We start from the raw sequence: 24,709 nt of genomic DNA on the forward strand, positions 1-24,709 counted from the left end.
ACTTCACACTGAGTGACAATCATTTACGTACCAACTGTTGCAATTGGGGGGTTAATTGCAAGTAGTCATGTGACTTTTTTGAATTGCTTTCCATGTTTTGTACATGCCTTGGTCTTCTGTAAAAGATTTGCATTTGCATTGAATCTATTACTAGCCTCCTACAGACCTACACCTACAGTCCTACAGACCTACACGGTAAACCTGGCTATAGTGGACCCCGATGGTTGGTGGCGAATTGAATGTGGACCGGCATTCAAAAACTTTGAGTAACCCTGCAATGTGATAAGTGTATCTCTCTACAGGTGAAAATTATGTTTTAGGCTGCAGATTTATTATATAATAAGAATACATTGATTCACAACATAAATAGGATAATCTATAAAAGACAGCACAAATAACAGTGTCTTGTTGGGATTTTTAGTTTGAAGCTACCTGCCCTGAAGGTCTCTGCCCAGGATGGAGTATTATTGTAAAAGGAGAGGCACCTACCACAGCCAATAAGTAAGTCATTTTCTGATTGTAAGTATGTCTAATTAAATGGCTATTAGTAATGACAGTGGTTGTGAATTGATATCAGCAAGCTTCAAAAATTAATACCAACGTTGACCAGGTCAGATGTGCAATTTTAAGCACTGGTTCAGGAGCAGGTTATTCCAGAAATGTAGTGATAATTAGCAGTTTAAGGTTATGGATAAATGAAGTGATAACCCAATAACCTCAGCTGTTTAATTTACAATGCTAATATGATTTCTGGGGATCTAATATCTCAGTTTATGTATGAACAGAGGTGTAAAGTTACAGAGTCAAGCAGGCAATATGTTATGACAAGTTTATACATGGTGGGCACAAACAGACAGCCCAACGCACAGTGAGGAGATGAAGCTATCAAGAAATCACCATGCATGGCATTTCAGTTTGTTATCTGTGGGTTTGCTTGAGGTAAGACATGCTGTATTTCTTATGATACCATTTGGGTTTAATATGAAACATAGGAAGGAGAAAACAATTAACATATACAAGAAACAATAAGAGAGAACAAACAAAATGGGAAAACCACTAGAACCGGACGAGGAGCTTTAACACCAGCATCACATACGGCTAATGACACAATCAAATTAATGGGCTGTATGTGTAAGTGGAAACAGCATGAATCTCAGGAAATATTCTAGAAATTGTTGACCTAATATTGTTCCAGGTTCTATGTGTGAAAGAGTTTCACAAAGCTGAGCTTCCAATTATGCATGTGGAAATAGCCATTGTTGTTAGAGGAGACCAGAAGTTTGAGTTCAGTGACCTTAGCTTTCAAAGAATAAATGGTGGACTCTTAATATATAAATATATAATAACCTATTCCAAGCATGAATCATGTGACCCTTCACCTTTGACTCAGCAGTGTCAGCCTTTGAGCATAAAGAGCTCATTTCTTTATGTTTCCAAAGAAAATCAAAAAGATGGTCAAGAGATGAGAAAAAAAGAAACATTTTAATGATATGTTCAAGTCATTTTCATAAAGTGAGACCTACCTCTGCCTTTCAAGCCTGATTTCATTGATTTGGAGAAACAAGCAGTTGTTGCTCTGCTAGTGGTAGAGAAAGGCAGGCCAAATTGGCAAAAATAAGAATAAAGGTCTAGGATGAGAAGGGAAAAAGGATTGTTGTCAGGAGTAAGGAGAGGTCAAGTACCCAAAAAGCAAAATATTAAAACACCAAAGGCAGTTTACCAAAAGACACAAAATATTTTAAAGATTTGGGATCATCAAGTGACAAACCTTGTTTAATTGTCGGGCAAGTCACAAACACGAATTTATAGCAATCACGATAACATCATTCCAACTGAAGCAAGAAGCTGGTGGAAGTGGGAATAAAGCAGAGAGGCAGGAAGAGGCAGGCTCAGGTGATCAGAAACCAGAACTTATATCACAGGTCTTTTGGACATCATTCTTCTGTCCTGTTGATGGAAGAAGAGAAGAGTCATTAAAGACAGAGCCAACCCTTGACTCAGGGTGGGATTACCCTTTCATGAGTGCCGAAATTGTGTGCTACACGCACATGTGTGACACCCAATATAAATGATAGAAAATGAATAAAAAAAATGGAAAGTCCTTCTTCCTGAATGGATTTTATCACTAGCTAAACGTACAATAAAGATTTTTTTACAAATCCAAAATCTTGGAACATTACATTAGCAGGTTGCTGTCTTAAATAGTTTCAAGGAGATGACATCACGCGTTGAATATTATAAACAAAACAAAAATATGTGAAATATCAGTGTATGTAATCATAAACACATCACATAAATAACAATACAATTATCAACAAAATCAAAATTCACTGTGACTGCTTTTTTACCTTTAATCAAGTCAGAGGTTTTCTTGTATTTCTTTTTAGTTATTCTAATATGCATTTCAAAGAAGGTTTGTTGTTTTTCATACTATAATAATATTTATTTATTAAGCTTTTGTAAAAAGCCAGATTTATCCCAGGGGGACATACACACTGCTAGCTGTCTATCTAGAGGGCAAAATGACTACCAAAATGGACTCAGGAAGGAATCAAATTTAGAATTCCTAAATGTATTACAGATACCACAACTAGATACTCTCAGTGCAGAGGAATTGGATAAACATCTGGCACTATCAGAATTACTAGATACTATAAACTCACTTCAGAGTGGGAATGCAGCAGGCCCAGATGGCTACCCTGCTGAATTTTATCAAGAATTCTCAATTAAGTTAGCTCCCCTTTTATTAGAAACATTTACAGAAGCTAGAGACAATACAATTCTACCTCAAATGTTTCGCCAAGCATTGATTACCATCTTTCCTAAGCAAAACAAAGACTTATTACAATGTGCATCATACAGACCAATCTCTCTTCTGAATAACGATGTTAAGATACTCTCCAATGTCCTAGCTGCAAGGACTGAAAAAGTGCTTCCTTCAGTAATGTCACAAGACCAAACTGGATTTATTAATGGTAAACATTTAGCTTTCATGCCTGTTAAATGTAATATATCCACCCACAGAGTCTAACACCCCAGAGATGTTATTACTGCTAGATTCAGAAAAAGCATTTGATATGGTTGAATGGAACTACCTTTTCACTACATTGGAGACATTTAGGCTTGGCCCGAACATATGTGCATGGATTAAACTACTGCATACCATTCCAGAATCTTCAGTTTGTATTAACAACATCATTTCAGACTATATAAATACAAAGAATTATTAATTATTATTATTAATATTATTATTATTACTTCAAACTAGAATGAGGTACTAGACAAAGATACCCCCTGTCACCACTACTTTTTGCAGTCACCATTGAACCACTAGCAATTCATTGTTGAAATTCTTATGAGATAAAGGGGATTATCAGAGAATGACTTCTCAAAACTTCACTGTATGCAGATGATATGGTACTGTATATATTGTGACAGTTTAGGGCTGTATCGCTCCCCTGAACTCCTGTCCAAGGCTCCAGACACCAGGTAAAAGTCCAATAATCGACTTTATTCAAATGCCACAGTGCACAAAGCACCCTCTTCTCCACTATACTCATACAATCACTAATCAATACACAATAAACCAATCCTCCGACTCCCAGACGCGTTGCCACCCTTCCACCCAGCTCAGCTCGCCGTCTGGGAGCTCCCACAGTCCTTTTATATTCTTTGACCCAGAAGTGTTCTCAATCCCCAGTCCATGTGATTCAATATCACTTCCGGGTCAGGTACAAGTCCTTCTTCTTCACCCCGGAAGCACTTCGCTTTTCCTTTGACACCGGGTTATAGGGCACAAAAAAGTCTTCGGTCCTCCCTGCAGCTCCCTCTTGCGGCCCCTGTGGTACCCAGCAGGGCTGAGGATAAAAACTACAAAGTCCATGACTCCCTGCTGGTCTTCGGGGCACCTCCATACTGCAGGGAGGGCTCCATCTGGTGGCCTGGGGGTATTGGCCGGGGTGACAAGCCAGCCACATATCACAATATCAGTTCCACAAAATACTGTGCCTGGAGTCCTAACAGCACTAACAGAATTTCAAAAGATTTCTGGTCTCAGAATTAATTTGAATAAAAGTGTGTGTTCCAGTGAACTCTCTTGCACACAATACTAGATTAGATACCTTCCCTTTTATCATCACAGAGCAGTTTAAATACCTAGAGGAAAACATAACAAGTACACATAAAGCTCTTTATCAACAGAATTTCTGTATGGAAAAACTTAGGCAAAACTTGCATAGATGGTCTACCCTTTATCTTACTTTAGCTGGAAGAATTAACACTACCAAGATGAATATTCTTCCTAAGCTTCTTTTTCTATTTCAAAGCATTCCAATATACATCAATAAATCATTTTTTAAGAAGTTAGATTCAATCATAACCTCATTTATTGGAATTCAAAACATCCACATATCCAAAGGGCAACCCTACAAAGACCTAAAGTAGAAGGTGGCATGGCTCTACCTAACTTTCAATTTAATTACTGGGCAAATATGCAAGCTATACAAACCTGGACATTGATACAAATAGATGAACAGACACAGGCTTGGTCCGCAATAGAAATAAAATCCTGGAGTACTTCTTTATATTCCTTGCTTTGTACCCCAGTAAATACAAGTTATCACCAATACACTAACAACACAATTGTGCTTCATTCACTCAGAATATGGAACCAATGTAGGAAGTACTACAAGATAGAGAAGCTTTTATCTGTGGCACCTCTGCATGATAACCACCTTTTTCCACTCTCTCAAATGTATGCATTTGTTTTTACTATTTGGAAAACATTTGGGAGTAAATCACTTAGAGATTTGTGCATAGATAATGTCTTCACATCCTACAAACAATTACATTTCAAATTTAACTTTCCTGTAACACATTGCTTTCACTACCTTCAAATTAGAAACTTTGCTAAACAAAACCTGCCCAATTTTCCTCACCTCCCACCTACTTCTACTTAATATTGATCAGTCTTGAGGACTCAGGCAGCATTTTCGTAATACAGTATATAAAAACATTTAAATGCCCCTCCCTTTCAAAGATCCCAGGGTATAGTGAGAAAAGGAGTGATAGATGGCAATGCACAGATTCACTGTAGCACAAACATACAATTATTCAACTTAAAATCATCTATCGAGCACGTCTGTCTTGTTTAAAATTATCCAAAATGTTTCCAGGGCAAGATCCAACCTGTGATATTGCAATCAAGTTCCAGCCTCATTGGGCCACATGTTTTGGGCGTGCACCAAATTAACATAATTCTGGATCAAAATCTTTAAATGCCTTCCAAATCCACTAACAACTGTGTTTGGTGTACTTCCAGATGGTCTTAAAGTGGAGAAGGAGAAACAAACTGTAATTGCCTTTATTTCACTATTGGCATGTACACTTATCTTGCTCAACTGGACAAATCCTATCTTACCTCTTTTAAGTCAGTGAGTAACTGATGTTATATAAAATTTGAAATTGAAAAAGTAAAATTCTCACTCAGAGGATCTGTGCAAAACTTTTTTAAACCTGTCAGAATTTAATCAATAACATTTTAGAATAAGCATTTAATTTGAGGAATCAGATTCTCTTCCCTTTTTTATCTTATTTTATTTTTTTTTTATTTATTTGTTTATTTATTTAATTTTTTTCCTACTATTAAAGTTTTACTCTGCTCACCTAGCTCTCTTTCTCATAAGTGGGGATTGATGTGACTTGAACGTAGTTTTGCAAAATTTGACTTGCTTGTATGGAATGTTACTTGCTTTTAATAAATTCAATAAAATGCTAAAAAAAGAAAATTTGAATCCCAATAGTTGTTTGATCTTATGGCATTTATTTATTCAAATAAGTGTAAAATAGATGAGTTCATCAAAAGCACCTACAATATTATAAATGCTTTTATGCCCTGGGGCCTCATGCATAAAGCCGTGCGTTGAATTCACACTAAAACATGGTGTACACACAAAAGCGAAAATGTTCGTACACACAAAAAAATCCAGATGCATAAATCTGTGCATTCGTCAACTTCCACGTTCTTCCGCTACATAAATCCCTGTCAGCATGAAAGTAACGCACGTGCACGCGCCTGCTGCCACTCCCCAAACTCCTCCCAGAATTATGCCACTTTGAATATGTAAATCAAAATAAATACCCCTTAAGCTCAGCGTTCTGTGAAAATGCAAAGGCAAAAGCACGGGGGAAAATAGAAGAATTTCAGCAAATACCAAGTGGAGGCAAAGAAAAACGTACTCTTTGTTGGTTTAAACAGTGATATAAACAACAAAATGAAGTTGATCGAGTGACAAGTTCAGAAAGTCGCACAGTGCCCAAAATATAAAAGAAGTTGTCACATATCAAAGTCGCCATGAAAATGCAAGTTGTAGCCCACCGTCTGAGTGTCATATGAAAGCTTATTACGGTAAAGAAAAAATAAAAAAAATAAGGACAGAGTGGGAAAAAAGCTCAAAATGTAAACTTTAATCTCAAAATTTCCACTTTAATCACGTAGTTTATTCTGTCATTAAAGTAGAACATCATAAACTTCATCTTAAAATCATTTAATTTACTAGTTTCTCAAATCCCATCATAACTAAAGTAGGACGTTAAATGCTTTGTTTTGTATGTGTTCTTCTACAGTGGTGCTTGAAATTTGTGAACCCTTTAGAATCTATATATATAATTCACTAAGGCAAGACAACCATGGAAAGCACGCCGGAATAGGCGTGGATTCACTGAGCCGCCGACAAGTAAGACTCGCAGAGCCACGCCCACCAACTCGGACGCGACGACACAGAAGAAACGGCGTCATTTATATTCGTCTGTCATACAGGCCACATGCACCTGCACATTGACTGTTCATAGATGCATGTTTCTCGCGGAGGTAAATCGCCATATGCAGCATGTAAAACGGTTTGCGAGTGGTATCCCATGGGATCTTTAAAACAATCCTTTATAACTGAGGTTAAAACACAATGAAGTAAGCAGTCTTTAAAATCCGAGTTTTCGGTTACAGCGCACGACTGCGTGCACCATAGTAAACTGTTTTACACGCTACATACAGCAATTCGCATCCGCGACAGAAATACAGAAGACATTTCCCTGCTCACCAACACTTCTTTTTCACCGGTCTGCGTCTACCCTCGCTCTCTAGGCATTCACACTGCCTGCCCATGTGCCCAGACGCAAAAACTCACAGACCACCCAGTTAGCCCCTTTTGTCTGTGCTAGGAGTCCACATGCACGTCTAAGTTATTCTTTTCGGTTTCGACACCCGACCGCGTCCACCATGAAAAACCATGCGAAAGAAACAACGAAGCCCCACCCAGAACCTCTACCCCTCCTCCCACGTGCTCAGGAATTCACCTCAGATCACTACCCGCCAAATCAATCAGCTCATCAAACACATACTCACTCACTTTGGTCTATGCTGCTGTCCAAACCCAGCTGTGAGCCACATTGACTATTCTTTTTCCCTCCATGGCTACCTCTTCAAATGTATTTCATGGAAACAACACTTCTTTCAATGTTATAGAACTTCCTGCTTCAGGTAACTGTTTGTTTCTGTCAGTCGGGTTTTTTGGAGAAATGTCATTGACGAAACTGTTGCTCTCAAACTTCGTAACATGGCTGTTAGCTTTGTTTGCCAACATTGGGATAATTTCAGTGACGTGGTGTCCGATGTTCTTAGTCACAGAGGCATTGTTATACAGTCTGCTCAACAATACGCTGATTACATGAATACATCCGGAGTCTATGGTGGCGAGGCAGAAATTGTGGCAATGTCCCAAATCCTTCCAGCTAATATCAGCATTTACTTCCAAGAACGTCCTCATGCCTCTCCTCGAGTTTACAATCCAGCCCAGCGTCTCTTCATATCCTGCTCTTTAGCGGTCCTTTGGATCATGGGCATTACGAGGTTCTCATGTCTCTCAGATACAACTTGATACCCTTCGGGTGACATCTTTTGACTGTCGGTATGTACACACATGGTGCACACCCATTTGCTTGCCACACTAATGTGAGGTCACCTGCCCACTATCCTCTTCCTGAAAAACATTTGCAGACACCCTCCTCTGAACACACGCATTCCACACAGGACTTTCAATGCACCTTTTGTTCCAAAAGCTTCAGAGTGCACAAATATCTGAACGCACATTTGAAAAAACACAACACTAACCGAATGATGCAATGTGAACATTGCCAACAATGCTTCGAGACAACTCGCGCTCTCAAAAAACACTTACGAACTCATACCACTCTCACCTTCAATTGCACATTTTGTAACGAGGACTTCACAGGTGAGATGGATCTCCACAACCATATGCAGATCCATTCAACACAAAGCTTTGTATGCAAAATTTGCGACAAACACTTTCACGCACGCACGCAGTGAACATTGCCAGCAATGCTTCGACACAACTCATTCCAATTCCCTTCATTGTCAACACACCACTAAATCGTTCATGCACAAACATCGCATTCACTTTTCTGTAGCTTTTCAAGAAGATACCGCCATTCACATCCAAGAACAACATTGGCCTGCCTACCGCACTATGCGCTTCTTGCAATGCTCTTCATTGGCCAGCAGAGGTCAACAAATCCGGACATTACACTAGGTGTTGTCATGCCGGCAAGGTGTCTTTGCCACCGCTGACCAAGCCCCCTCTTTTATTAGAAGACCTCTTGACTGGCAAGAACCCGCTGTCCCGAAATTGCTGTGATCATATCAGGGATTACAACTCTGCTTTAGCTTTTGCATCAATGGGCACACACATCGCTCAACCATCTGGACAAGGACCGTATGCTTTCAGAATCCACGGTCAAATTTATCACCAGGTCTCTCCTTTATATAACAATCCTGACACGTCACCACAATACGGTCAGCTATATATCTTCAATTCTGCTGAGGCTACCAGTCAATGTTTGCAAAAGGAATGTAATAGCGCTTGCAGTGACATTTTGTTGCTTCAACTAGACAACATGATACAACAGGTTAATCCCTTCACAAAGTCTTACATGCAAATGCATGACATTATCACTCACGGTAACCCTGTTACTGCTGTACGAATGGTGTTCATGAAAAATCCAGGTCTGGGTATGAGAAGGTATAACGCCCCGTCCTGTCAAACTGATGTTGCTGCAATCTTTGTAGGTGAAGACGGGGAACCTCCTGCACAACGCGACATTTGCATATATCCAAGGGGAGATGCTTGCAAGCGTATCTCTGTTCTCAATATGAACTGTGACCCCATGGTTTATCCACTGCTATTCCCTTAAGGAGATCCAGGCTGGCACATACAATTAACCCATGTTGAGGAAAAGCGAAGCGCGAAAAGAAGAAAAGAACGCGAGTCACACAGCTCCAATTTTATGCTTTCAGGCTTGCCATGAGATCTTCATTTAGTGTCTTACATTCCAGTGGCAAACTCTTCCAGCAATACATCATTGACGCATATGTCAGAACAGAAGGCACGCGTCTACATTACCTTCACTCACATCAACAAGATTTGCGTGTAGAGCAATACAGGGGACTTATGGATGCTGTCACTGCGAAAGCACATCACCATGACCTCCGCCCTGGACAATTGATCATTCTTCCGATTGCGGTCCGCCAGTTTTCAGTCACGAACGATTGTGTGTTGGTTCGTTCCGTGCATTATTACAATGTTGCTTTTCTTGCTGATTTATTACATTACCGATTTTTCAAATGTTAATTTTCTCCCAGTGCTTAAAAATTATTAAAAAACTGGCCTGATTATGCGGCATATGGTACGCCACAGGTTGGCTAGTTTTCTATATTTCTGCATAAATATGACCTAAAACATCATCAGATTTTCACTCAAGTCCTGAAAGTAGACAAAGAGAAACCAGTTAAACAAATGAGACAAAAATATTATACTTGGTCATTTATTTATTGAGGAAAATGATCGAATATTACATATTTGTGAGTGGCAAAAGTATGTGAACCTCTAGGATTAGCAGTTAGTTTGAAGGTGAAATTAGAGTCCGGTGCTTTCAATCAATGGGATGACAATCAGGTGTGAGTGGGCACCCTGTGTTATTTAAAAAACAGGGATCTATCAAAGTCTGCTCTTCACAACACATGTTTGTGGAAGTGTATCATGGCACGAACAAAGGAGGTTTCTGAGGACCTCAGAAAAAGAGTTGTTAATGTTCATCAGGCTGGAAAAGGTTACAAAACCATCTCTAAAGAGTTTGAACTCCACCAATCCTCAGTCAGACAGATTGTGTACAAATGGAGGAAATTTAAGACCATTGTTACCCTTCCCAGGAGTGGTCGACCAACAAAGATCACTCCAAGAGCAAGGTGTGTAATAGTCGGCGAGGTCACAAAGGAACCCAGGGTAACTTCTAAGCAACTGAAGGCCTCTCTCACATTAGCTAATGTTCATGTTCTTGAGTCCACCATCAGGAGGACACTGAACAACAATGGTGTGCATGGCAGGGGTGCAAGGAGAAAGCCACTGCTCTCCAAAAAAACATTGCTGCTCATCTGCACTTTGCTAAAGATCATGTAGACAAACCAGAAGGCTATTGGAAGAATGTTTTGTGGACAGATGAGACCAAAATAGAATTTTTTGGTTTAAATGAAAAGCGTTATGTTTGGAGAAAGGAAAACACTGCATTCCAGCATAAGAACCTTATCCCATCTGTGAAACATGGTGGTGGTAGTATCATGGTTTGGGCCTGTTTTGCTGCATCTGGTCCAGGACAGCTTGCCTTTATTGATGGAACAATGAATTCTGAATTCTATCAGAGAATTCTAAAGGAAAATGTCAGGACATCTGTCCATGAACTGAATCTCAAGAGAAGGTGGGTCATGCAACAAGACAACGACCCTAAGCACACAAGTCGTTCTACCAAAGAATGGTTAAAGAAGAATAAAGTTAATGTTTTGGAATGGTCAAGTCAAAGTCCTGACCTTAATCCAATCGAAAAGTTGTGGAAGGACCTGAAGCGAGCAGTTCGTGCGAGGAAACCCATCTCAGAGTTGAAGCTGTTCTGTATGGAGGGATGGGCTCAAATTCCTCCAAGCCGGTGTGCAGGAATTATCAAAAGTTACCGGAAACGTTTAGTTGCAGTTATTGCTGCAAAGGGGGGTCACACCAGATACTGAAAGCAAATGTTCACATACTTTTGCCACTCACGAATATGTAATATTCGATAATTTTCCTTAATAAATAAATGACCCAGTATAATATTTTTGTCTCATTTGTTTAACTGGTTTCTCTTTATCTACTTTTAGGACTTGAGTGAAAACCTGATGATGTTTTAGGTCATATTTATGCAGAAATATTGAAGATTCTGAAGGGTTCACAAACTTTCAAGCACCACTGTATGTGCTCTATGTGGTGAATCACTACGTGCTTCTTAAACGGGCTTTCTCTTCCTCTGACAGGACACAGAATCCATTACATTCATGATATTACAGCTCTCTGAATAATTTAAATACTGAGTCGTATACTTGATATCATTTTCATGATGATAGGAATTAAAGCATGTATTAAACATGGGAACATGGTGGCGCAGTGATTTTTCCTGCTTCCCGCAAGATGCTTGTTGCGCCGTGCACGACCTTTGATAAAATAATTTACCGCAGCAGTACTGTCTCTTTCAAACGTACTAACACCCAATTCCTGTCCTTGCTTTTCTTTCTCTAAATACCCAATCACCACAAAATCAGCTCTGTAATAAATGTTAAACCATCTGTAAGCTTAGAAAGCTGATTCTTCAAAGCTTTTAAGGAATATTAAAAAATATCTTTGTAGTACGTGTTTAATTATTTTATCCATCTATCCTTCCAGTGTCATGCCAGCCCCAGCAAGAATGCAGTGCGAGGCAGGAACAATCCCTGAACTAGCTAGCACTGCGGCACCGTGTCCACACATGTTTAATTATTAACAATATAGATTATTTAAAGGAAGTTGAAGTTTTATCTGTGTAATATAATAAACCTATTTTGCTGCATTTCATCTTAAAAATGATATCGTCATCATATATAAATACACGCTTAATAAAGTGGCTCAGGTTGTGCAATATTACAGTAATCCCTCCTCGATCACGGGGGTTGCGTTCCAGGGGTTGTGCTCCATGACAAGACAGAGATGACAGTTCTTTCTCACAATTAAAAGAATGCAAACATATCTTCCTCTTCAAAGTGCGCGTAAGGAGCGGAGAATATCAGAGAGAGAGTAAAGTAAACAATGAAAAATCAATAGGGCTGTTGCGCTTTTAAGTATGCAAGCACCGCGATAAAGCAGCGGCAATGAAGGGATCAATGCGAAGGTAGCCTTTCAGCATTTTTTACAGGAGCGTCCCTATCTTCTAAGCAAACAGCCTCTGTGCAAAAAGCCCCTCTGCCCACATCTCCTCCGTCAAGCGCAGAGAACGTCAGAGAGAGAGAGCGCGAGATTAAAGCAAACAATCAAAAAATCAATGTGTGCTTTTGGACGCACCTCCAATAAAGCGGCATTTCTTAGAGGAGCGTCTGTATCCACTAGGCAAAAAGCTTCTGTGCAAACAACACCTAAGCACACACCCTCTCCGTCAGGCGCAGAGAATGTCAGAGAGGGTGAGATAGAGGCAGAGACAAGCAAACAATCGAGCAAAGCGCAGGAGGCATATCTTATAGCATTGAGGAGTTTTAGTTAATATGTAATACGTGCTCTGATTGGGTAGCTTTTAAGCCATCCGCCAATAGCGTCCCTTGTATGAAATCAACTGGGCAAACAAACTGAGGAAGCATGTACCATAAATTAAAAGACCCATTGTCCGCAGAATCAGCAAAAAATCCGCAATATACATTTACATATGCTTACATATAAAATCCGCGATAGAGCAAAACCGCGAAAGTCAAAGCGCGATACAGCAAGGGATCACTGTATAACTGTATTGCAAGTTTACATTGAGGTGATTGGATTTATAAGTACAAACAGTTCTACAAGGAGCACTTGATGGACTGATTGATTGCGTTTATAGTTCTTGGGATGAAACTCTTTCTGAACCATGAGGTCCGTACAGGAAAGGCTCTGAAGTGTTTGCTGTATGAGAGCAGTTCAAATACGCAGCATGGCTGAGGCAGCGTGCGCTTGATGCTGTATACCGATAATTCTCTTTCTGATCAGCTGCTGTAGAGCTGTGATTCACACTTAGATACAGTGATATAAATACTCCGAGTGGTGCAGTGAGAGTAATATGAAAAATGATGATGCACTGTGGCAACCCCTAACGGGAGAAACTGAAAGAAGAAGAAGAAGAAAGTGAAGTGAGAGTAACGATGCTAAAGCAGCTATGGTATTTGGAATAGTTTGGCTATTCTGTGGACCATTATATTGTTACAGGTTAATTACAATCAGATGCCTTAAACTAATAAAGAATATGTGGTTAATTTCAGTGAATATGATAAAGCAGTGTCAGGGATGTGGATCTAAAAAAGAAAGGGAAACCACACTGGAACAAAAGCACTGCTTTGACGCTGGGTGCCGCCAGTTTGCAAAACTGAGCAGAGAACTTGCGTACGCCAGGGTTTGAGTTAGCATGAAAATGTGTGTGGCTTTACACCAAGTTTAGGTTTTATACATCGTGATTTGAGTGTGGAAACGGGAGTACATAACATTTTTGTGAGTACACACCGTTTATACATGAGGCACCTGAACTGGAAGAGAGAGACTAACCTGCTTTCCTATCTGCTTCCATGTTTCTACTGTTTCCCTGATGCTGGCCTCCCCTCCTTCATGTTAAGATTTTAAGATTTGTTAAAAGCAAATTTACTTTTATTATGATCTGTGTCATTAAAGAAGTTCTTTCTCTTCAAATAACTGTTCTCTCTAATTTTCAGTTTTAACACTTAGACACTATGAAGATACTACATGTGCTGCATCTAAAATGAATTGAAATCTAAGTAATAAATATTGATCTTATGTTTTTTATTTTATATATGGGTAGTCCATTTGGTCTAGTATAATAACACTCATCTGCTGCCATTTCCTTATAGCAGCATTTTTATTTGACCTTCATTTCTGGTTTGCATTTTGAGACTTGATAATTAGCCACTTGTTGTTTTTCTCATTTTGACCCTAGCCCATTTAGACTACATTTTTTTGCAATTTTGCTGCTTACTTTACTCGCTACCACGTTGCCAGAAAGCTTTCAACATCTTTTTCTAAATTCTAAACCCACTTAGCTTTGGCAAGGTTATAAGGTTAGAGTTAGGGTTAGAATTTTTTCTATTTTTAATATAACCTGGTTCATAGTTGGGATTTTTTCTAGAATCATTTCCAATGATTAGACACAGCCCTGACACCCTTCTTGAGGTTCATCTGCAAGTTTCCAGTAGTCAGCTTTTTTCATAGAATCTCTGCTATAACCTAAGTGTTTGAAAAATGTTGCTTGATCCCCCAGGCCCATTACTATGTTTCATCCTCTGGGATGGTAAATAATGGGACAATTGTCCATAAACAGCAAATCTGCCTGTTTCCCATCCTGGTGTAAGGCAGAAATTTTTCCTACTCTAGGATGAGTACAGTACTTCCATCATCTTGAGATGATAACCTCTTAATACAGGCCATGAAAAAGCTCTGCTAATTATTTGATGACAAAGTAAACTCAAAAACCAGCACATTTATGTCAGACAGATCCAAGGTGACTAAAACTGTCAGAATCTTATTTAATTTTTGGATATTCAAGCTTAGAGCTAAATGAAACTGACAAGAATTCTAACTTATATTCACAATTTAAAAGTAGTTGTTCCAACAGCAAATCTGTACTGCAAATTCAGAAACACATTTTGCAGAAGCCCCATTATTTTAAAATATGATATTCAATAGTAAGCCATACAATTACAGGAAAAGGTTAAGGTCACAAGCCCGGAGAGCATTCAATATGCACTAATGCATACATCAAACACCACTTCTTGAGGAGCTTTCTCTGTGGAAATGCCAGCTTCAAATAAATATTAATAACCCCATTGAAAATCCTGTGTACGGTTTCCTTAAGCATTTGAAAAGTATTTACTTTCAGCACGTAAAGCTGTTTCCATATTTGAAAGATTATTTTAAAAGATCAGATTAAATGAAGAAAAAGATATTTTGTTAACCTGTATCCTTTTCTTTAGTGCCCCTTCCACTGCCATCTAAAGCAGAAATGAAAGCATCGCTTACATGTTTCATGTCGTCACAAACACAGATATTTCAAATTTGACCTTTTCACTGTCATCTTAAGAAAAACTCTCATATTAATCCTGTGGGTTTATGGGATTGGTTTTAGTTTGTATTTTCAATACTATGATTAGAATCACCTTTCCTGTACCCTTAATAGAGTTTGAGAATTTATTTATTTTGTGAAAATGCTCAAGTGCCTCAACATATTAAGGAGCCAATTAGTAAATATCTTGTAAAGGAAGCATATATCAACCATCTTATCTAAGACTCATACTGGGACCCTCTATAAGCATTATACAGTATTTATAAAGTATTCACCCCCTCGAATGTTTTCATGTTTTACTGTTAGGCAACACAGAACCACAATGGATTTAATTTGGCTTTTTGATGCTAACCAATCGAAAAAGACACTTCAATGTAAAAATGAAAAACGATTTCTGCAAAGTGGTCTAAATTAATCCTCATGCAAACATAAAATATGAAATAATTGATTGCATAAGTGATCATCGCCATTAAAATGACCCACCTGGTGTAGCCACTTGCTTTAAGATATCACAGAATTAGTTCATTTCCACTGTGGTGAGCTGCACTCCTTCCTCGGTGATGTCTTCCATATTATATAAGAGTAAATAAGTGCTGAGAGTCCTCACACTAGCATCAGCTTGCCCCTCTGAGGACTTAACACAGTTGGTAGACATATTCCAATTTTTTAAGGATTACTTTTGAACCAACTACGATTGTGTTGATTATGATTTTTAAGTCCAAAAGTGAGTAACTTATTCAGCTAAAAAATCTCTTCAAAAGTGTGTGGGGGTTTATGACAGAGCTGTCACTATTATTGGGTCAATAGACAACATACACATAGTGAAACTGAAATGTTGCATACAATTACATTTCTGGCAAAATGTAATCAATTTGCATAATCATTACATTTTGACATTTACATTTACAAAAAAATAAAAAACTGACTTTAAAAAGAGACCCCCTTCATACTTTCACGAACGGCTATTTCTGGCTCTGTGGTATTTCACACCATAACTGTCTCCTTTGAATCCTTATTGAAATCTAAAAAAAGTGTTACAATTTCTATTATTATAGCAGAACATTCTCCAAACCTTCTAATCCAATTCAGGGTGCACAGCCTTGCCTGGCAGCACTAGGCAGGAAACAACCTGTTTAAAATGCCAGTTCATTGCAGGGCTCACTTACACACATCACCACTCTCACACAGAACCACTTTGGAGTCACCAATACACCTAACCTGTGTTGTTTGATGATAACGAAGAAAAACTCACACAGCTACAGTGAAAACATTCAAACTCCAACAACATTGCGGTGTAGAAATTAGTCCTAGTATACTGATCCCTTGTAGCAGCTCAAACTCAAAAACAGACCTTGATTTCAAAAACAGACCTGAAAACACAAGTAAGCTTCAAAAAAATTAAGTAAGTCTGGCCCTGAATTTTCAGAAGCAGGTCTGTGCCCTGCACAGTCGCAAAAAAAAAAAAGATTTGTGCAAATCTCAAATAAGGGAAAGGGGAGCTTATAAATACCTCTGGCCCCCGAAAAAAGAGGTGAATTCTTTATTGAGATAAATGATTTAATATAGAAAATATTCCAAAACAAACCAAAAATTTCAGCATAGGACAAAGTTAAAAAATTCAAAAAATACCTCAAAAAATAATTTAATGATGTGGAAGGAAAATAATTCCAAAACGAACAAATCCAAATCTGTTGAATCAAGCAAACTAAAAAAAAAACAAGAGCAATATTTCAAATCTGAAATAAAATCTCAAATAAACCAAATAAGAACTTAAATGAGGTGAATCCAAACAAATGGAACCAAAAACGCAAGCAAAGAGTTAATTCGTCAGCAAAAAGCTGAGACTTCACTAGTCATAACTAGAGCTCAGTATCAGGGGGCCCTGTCCCCTTGGCTCAATATATAAAAAGCAAGGAGCATAAACTTAAATTATGATGACAAAATGTGAAAATGAAAATAAATAACAAAAAATAACAAACACCTGGATTTAACAAAAACTTTAAAATATAAAAAAGGAAAATTTTTAGATAAAAAATAATAAGATAATTATCCACTGTGCTTTCCTGAATATCATTTTAGTTTATTCAAAGATGTGTTTTCATTACATTTGTCATATTTTGTACTTTTCAGCCATCTTTAAGAAAATTATTTATTGAGTAAAGGGCTGGTTGGTGCCCAGCCCAGGATTTGTTTCCTGCCTTGTGCCCTGTGTTGGCTGGGATTGGTTCCAGCAGCCCCCTGTGACCCTGTAGTTAGGATATAGCGGGTTGGCTAATGGATGGATGGATGGATGGAGTAAAGGGCTTTAAAAGTATTTGCCTGTGTTCTCTCTGACAACTTAGCATTTCCCCCTTATGTTTATGTGGTTACTTTTAAAGAGTCAGATATTCTTCCATAGTCTGTATGGTTTTGGAAATCACATATAGTATAATCAATTCTGCATTTCAGGATGGATATGTTTCACATACGGGGTGGCGTGATGATCAGATGGCTCATGTCTTTGTCGTACATGATTACTGCATGACCCTCTCCAGTCATTGTCTGCGTTGACCTCTTATGTCCACATGCTTTTTTCTGGTGACTCTAGTCCCTCCTCACATCCTAAAGATTGGTGGCAATAAAGTAAGTGCTCCTGGGATAGGCCTGTTGTACCAAAGTACAAAATAGATCCTAACAACATGAGATGTCATACTTTATATGTTAAAAATGCAGTCTTTGACCAAGTAAAGTCCTGAGAACAGCATTCTTCACTTAGATTGCATTCACTTGTGTCAAGCATTATTTACTACACTGTTCATTACAATTCCTCCTATAAACATACAAAAACATATAACGAAATGAGGTGGTTATTTTTGAACAATATGATAATTTCAAAGCAGAAGGAGGAATAATGTCATAGATTGTTTTCTCCACATCCTTTCCCAACAGACTAAACTCTTAAACTGCTTACATGCAATTTTCCCGTTTAATCCAAACCAGGGTCAAGAGGGGTGCTGGAGTCTGGAGTCTTGCATAGGATACAAGACTGGAGAGGGCACCAGTCTATCACACCCACACACCAAACAAACATTTGGGCCAATGTAACTTCACCCATTCACCTAACTAGTGTGACTTGATCAGTGGCACCCAGATGAAACCTACACATGCGCGGGAGAATATCCAAACTTTATGCTGGGACAATCCTGGTGTCCTTACTGCGAGACAGCAGTGCTACTACTCTGCCTCTGTGTAGCCCCTCTGCTTACGTGTAACATAAGATAAAAGGTTGTGACCTGTTTTCTAACCTCAGACCTCACACATCCCTCCATATGAAATAACAAGAAAATGAGGAAGTAATGAAATATTTAGTTGACATTTATACTTTTGTGAATGTCAAATCTATAATCAAATATATCTGTGTCTGATGCCTGCTTGCTTTTCAGGTTTGAAATTAATTTGATGTGTGACCGAGATGACCGCATCGCATTTCATTTTAACCCTCGTTTCTCGGAATCAGACATTGTCTGCAATTCATATGTGTCAAATCGCTGGGGTCAAGAAGAACGCTCCAATAATTTCCCCTTTGGAGCTGAAGAGCCATTTCAGGTACAGATAAGTAGAGAATTCCTTGTTTGAAAGCAAGTGTGTATTTTCATATAGGCACTGATGAAAAGATTCTGTTTTACTCAGTTGCAAATTAGATTTGGATTATTTCTAGGTTGTCGTTCTTTTATAGCGTCAGCCCACAATACTTTTAAAAATGTATTTATTTTGAAACCACAAAAATCCTTCAGTCCTGAAGACTGCACTTCTCTGCAAAAAAGAAAAAAAAAGCATAAGCAAATCTAAATCAGCCCCTGAAGTAATTCCACCACAGAAGGAAAAGCTCCATAAAGGGCAGGTAATCAGCAAACTGGAAAATCCATCTCACACAAGACCTCTGTGTGTTTAAGAGCATTTTCAAAATTCATGAAAATGAAAATCTTTTACAGACTTTCAAGTGGCTTAAATCCAACTATTAATTTTCTAGTGTGTTCACTCCAGCTCAGGTTTATCAGAGTAAGGGATCATCAGGTGCAAGGCAGAAACCAACGCCAGATGAAGCCCTGGTGTACTCACACACACACACACACAGCAAGTAAACATATAATGTTTTCACTAATTATATGCCGTGTCAAGGAAAAGGTACCTTTAAAATATTATTTAAAACAGTTTCATTGCTTGGTTACCACAGACAACATTAATAACATACTTTATACTTAATATTTTGGCATTAAAATATGGAAAGCACACACCTGTTCATATAAATATATAGTTTATATTCTAGGTGACACAGATAGTGATAAATTGTGAAATAATTGTTTGGCACTTAAATCTAAGTGCAGAACTTCACTCTAAGCTTGTTTTAATTGTTGCAAAGCTGCTTTGACCTGGAAAGCAAACTACTTTAAAATAGTAGCTGCATGATGGAGAGAAATAATCTAATATTCTACTCTAACTGCTTATTTATGAAGACAAATAGAATATATATGTGTCAGACAGAAAGTAAGTAGAAACATAAGTTATAACAGTTCAAAACCTTTGCCACAAGGAGGCCACACTGCCTTCCCATACCATGTACTGTGTATTCTATCCACCTGTCTGTTTGTGTGTCCTTCTGGTTGCTGCGTCTCTGTCATTCTAAAAAATGGTGGATCTCAAACATTTTTAGTAATAAAATGCAATTCATTTGTCATTCCAACAGATGGCACATCACAAACGCTAACCCTCCTTTTATAATCACATTCCAAATGGCATATAATAGAGACATATGCATTGCATGGTGTACTGCTAACATTAGGTCTTCATTGATTAGTAAGATTTCAGCCCGTCTTAGACAGGTAATCCAGGTAGTACTGCATAGAGATGTAGACTGAATGTGCTAAGCTGGTCAAGGAATGCCCAAAGGACATCACATTTCTGGAATTGAAAAAGGCAGGGAAAATTCCAGGCTGGCTACTTTTATTTTTAAGATAGAGAAACACACTGGCACAATGGGGAGCCCTTTGTAAAGTATCTATCTATCTATCTATCTATCTATCTATCTATCTATCTATCTATCTATCTATCTATCTATCTATCTATCTGTGTCTTTAAACTATAGCTAGTTATCTAATAATTAAACTTTTCTGTAATTAATATTTCTTATATTTCTTATTTTAAACAGGCAATTCATATAAAATACTATTTTGTAATTTAAAGTAGTGCCTAATGTACTGTACATTGTTTTTACTTTATATACCCATGCACACTGCATAGTAACACAAAGAGATAATCTGTGAATGTTACTATTAGTGGTAGTGTGGCAGGCTGTGTGGTGTGCATACTCCAGTGTTACTTAAACTAAAAATTGCTTACCTTGACCAACATCCTTTCCATTTCTGCAAGAAACCTCTTACATTTATTGAAATAAAAATAATAAATAAAGAAGAACAAATCAATATTACATGTAATAACCAATTGATACTGTATAATATTCTGATTGCTACCAATACATACAAAATATTCATAGGTGATAATAAGAAAAGAAATTAAATAAAAATAGTCCTGGAAGAAGAGAGGTACTAAAAAGAGCTTGACAAGGAAAGAGGTAGAGAAGGTGTTAAATAGAAGGGCTCAGTGTAGTACTGTAGTGGGAGGTGGACCAGCCACTCCATTAGTTAGGCAGGGTCATCTCAGGAAGGCCCAGGATGGCATAAACAAGTTATTATTTTGCGATTTGTAATTTGTTCTTTTTCCAGTAACACCCCTTGTATTTTTACATTATTACAAGAATTTTTACATTACATTATTATAACAACTGAGTTGAGTTTGCCAGAAACATTTTAATAATACATTATTGAGACAAGTTTGCTACTTATTTCATTTTTTCACTACAGTGTCATCTACATGTCTACATGACCATCATCATCAAGTCCTTCCATGAGAACCCTAAATACAAAGAGGACTGTTTTTATTTATGTTAGGTAGAATGCCCAGAGGGGGCTGGGTGGTCTCATGGTATGGAACCCCTGCAGATTTTATTTTTTCTCTCCAGCCGCCTGGAGTTTTTTTTTTGTTTGTTTGTTTTTTCTGTCCTCCCTGGCCATCGTACCTTACTCTTATTCTATATTAATTAGTGTTGTCTTATTTTAATTCTTACTTTGTCTTTTTCTTTTCTCTTTTTTTCATCATGTAAAGCACTTTGAGCTACATCATTTGTATGAAAATGTGCTATATAAATAAATGTTGTTGTTGTATCTGCTTGACAGGTGTTATACGGGCAGTGTTCTTAATGCACTTAATGTAGAGACACCACTGGTAATAAACCTGTACCTTTGTATATATTGGTCTACTTGTTCTTAGTTTAAAAAGTTTAAAAGTGCCGCCATTGCCCACAATTCCTCAATGCACTATCATCATTGTTGCTGATCTTTCTATTTCTGTAGTGTCATGAGCAAATTTGATAATATGTATTTAAATGAAAAATGCAAGTATCAAAAAACAACACATTGATTAGTTTATGGGACAGTCTTACTATAGTCATTACACAGTTAGACTTTAAGAATACTCTGCTGCATTACAAATGTCTTTTGTGTTTTAGGTTGAAATTTACTCTGACAATGAAAACTTCCATGTTTTTATTGATGATTCCAAAATTCTGAAGTACAAGCACCGATTAGAAGATCTGAAAACAGTCACCAAAGTGCAAGTGACACACGACATCAATATCTCCTCTGTGGAAATCACAAAGAAACCGTACTATTAAGACTTCCAAAGATGGGATGGATGGGAGTTAATGTTAAGTTGTCAAGCAGACTTTGCTGATCAGTTTTGGAGTCTATCAGTGTTTGCACTTTTGCCGTTAGATTTTTTGAAGCAGACCTGAGTACTGAAGTGGAATGGAGGTTAGTCAAATCACTTGCACAGAGAGCACTCCTGCTAAGAGCTTCCATGAATCCATTTTTGCTGTGGAAAAGGTTGAATGTATTGAGAGACGGCTGATGAAAATATTTCAAAATAAAGTGCAATAAAAATATTTGATTTGTTCTTGGTTACACTTAAATAATATAATTTTCTTCAGACTGTTTTTACATATCAGTTAGAAAACATTTCACAGATTTAACAGCACAAAAGGTGCTACTGTATATGATTAAATATAAGACACAACAGTACATTGAGTTACACAGTGCAGTGCCAGTTATTGACTACTAGCTGGCTCTGGGGTCCCTCTTTCCAATTCTTATTTTTAGCTGAGGTGAGTGTCCTGCAAAAAGGGAGCAGTTTTGTTTCTTTCATGGTGATCACTTGGTGTTGGTCAAAGATGTAGAAAATAATACCTGAATCAGCTCTGCACTCGCTGGTCAGAATAACAAAGATGGAAATTGAACTCAGTGTTGACACTGCCCTGGACCGTTTTTTTCAGCTGATTGCCTCATTCCCTCATATTATATCTTGAATGTCTGTGCTCTATTGGGACAAAGGTTTCACTTGCAAAAAGTCCAGTTTTTGCATACTCTGAGACTGAGGTACTGACACTTACATAGCTTTGGTAATTCTGTACTCCTCTAATTTTAAATTAAATTGAAGACACTACAGGGCGGCACGGTGGCGCAGTGGTAGTGCTGCTGCCTCGCAGTTAGGAGACCTGGGTTCACTTCCCAGGTCCTCCCTGTGTGGAGGTTGCATGTTCTCCCCGTGTCTGCATGGGTTTCTTCCGGGCGCTCCGGTTTCCTCCCACAATCCAAAGACATGCAGGTTAGTTGGATTGGCGATTCTAAATTGGCCATAGTGTGTGCTTGGTGTTTGTGTGTGTCCTGCGGTGGCTTGGCACCCTGCCCAGGATTGGTTCCTGCCTTGTGCCCTGTGTTGGCTGGGATTGGCTCCAGCAGACCCCCATGACCCTGTGTTCGGATTCAGCGGGTTAGAAAATGGATGGATGAAGACACTACATTATTACATTGCCAAACCTTTGATCCAATTTATGGTCACCAATGGTCTTCAACACAAGGAAGAAATCAGAACTGGACTGGGTTGCCACAGACTATTTGGAATCACTAGTTATCCCAACAGGAGTGTCCTTGGAATTTATGTCTTTGTGTGGTGGGCTGGCAGCCTGCCCAGGGTTTGTTTCCTGCCTTGCACCCTGTGTTTTGGGCGGGATTGGCTCCGGCAGACCCCCGTGACCCTGTAGTTAGAATATAGCGGGTCGGATAATGGATGGATGGATTTATGTCTTTGGGAGGTGAGGGAAGAGCTAGTATACCCAGATAAAAGCCCATGAAGACACAAAGAAAGTGTGAAAGCTTCACAGATAGGAAATTGACTTAGACCTTAGTACAGAACTGCCAACCTACTATAGCAAATAAAATATTACATATGGCAATATTACAATATGTGTAGCATGTTCCATTGTTGCATAATCTTATTACAGAGAGAAATAATATAGTTTATATTACTCTATTAGACAACCTTATTCCAAATGAAAATATTAATTAAAAAGCACATATTACCTTATTATGATATCTGGTAATATTTATTATAAGGCACATGTTATATATAAAGTATGTGTGTCTGTCTGTTCGGCCCGGAAGTGTGAGGCTACAGCATGAAGCTCAAAGAAAGCTACTCTGTCACCAAAGTGAAACCACCGAGAAAAGAGAAACTCGCTTAGCCGCTGATAGAGCACGTCAGCAACACGAAAAAAGACCCTCGCTTAGCCGCTAATACACAACCGATGCGATTGAGTGATTGAAGTGCCAGAATCCATGGTTTCTAAGAACCCGGGCTTTTTACAGCATGGGCTTACACAGCTAGTACAACATAATTACATTTGTACAGTAAATTGTATTATAACAGAAAATATACCTTAGCTTTTTACATAAACATGCTAAATGTGGTAAAGTCGCATAGAACAAGCTTTTGCTTTATTGTATAACTTTTTTACATTGGTGATATGTACTATATAGTATATCTTCACTTAGAATGTAACCTTTTTGTGTATGATAATAGCATGCAAATCACACCTTCTCTCATTACTTAACCATATATAAATGTAAACTTCTCTGACCCTCATTACATATAGTAGTATAGCATATAAGGCACAGTAAACCTTTACTCATTGCATAACCTGATTACATATGATAAAATTAAGAACAAACAACACATACCTATATTACATTCAGTTTTAAATGCATCATCTCTTACTACATATGGTAAAATTACATTTAAATCCTATTAAATACAAATCTGTTGAATAACATACAGTATGGGGCATATTACTGTCACATTTTAGTGGAGGTGTCCATCATAACAAACCAGTTGTTAATAGTCCATAAACATTATATTAAATGTGTTGATATCAATAACAAATCATCATTAAAATCTAATAAAAGACTCTTATTTTTCATATTTTTATATAATTTTAAAAGGGTTATGCAAAATGCAGATTGTGAATAGCAGCTTCTAACAGACAGCTAAGCTGAAACCTTAAGCATTTCAC

At 38.0% G+C, this 24,709-nt stretch overlaps 1 protein-coding gene across 1 annotated transcript in view; it reads left to right on the plus strand.

Moving 5' to 3' along the window:
• grifin (galectin-related inter-fiber protein) overlaps window positions 1-22,219 on the plus strand; it is a 36,242-nt gene extending 14,023 nt beyond the window's left edge. The window contains exons 2-4 of the mRNA XM_039775823.1: window positions 422-501; window positions 18,633-18,795; window positions 21,812-22,219. Coding sequence (XP_039631757.1) covers window positions 422-501; window positions 18,633-18,795; window positions 21,812-21,976 — 408 coding nt within the window. The 3' untranslated portion in view covers window positions 21,977-22,219. The remainder of the gene's footprint in view (window positions 1-421; window positions 502-18,632; window positions 18,796-21,811) is intronic.
• The last annotated feature ends 2,490 nt before the right edge of the window (window positions 22,220-24,709 follow it).

This window comes from Polypterus senegalus, chromosome 13 (genome assembly GCF_016835505.1).
Source record: "Polypterus senegalus isolate Bchr_013 chromosome 13, ASM1683550v1, whole genome shotgun sequence".
NCBI classification, from domain to species: domain Eukaryota; kingdom Metazoa; phylum Chordata; class Cladistia; order Polypteriformes; family Polypteridae; genus Polypterus; species Polypterus senegalus.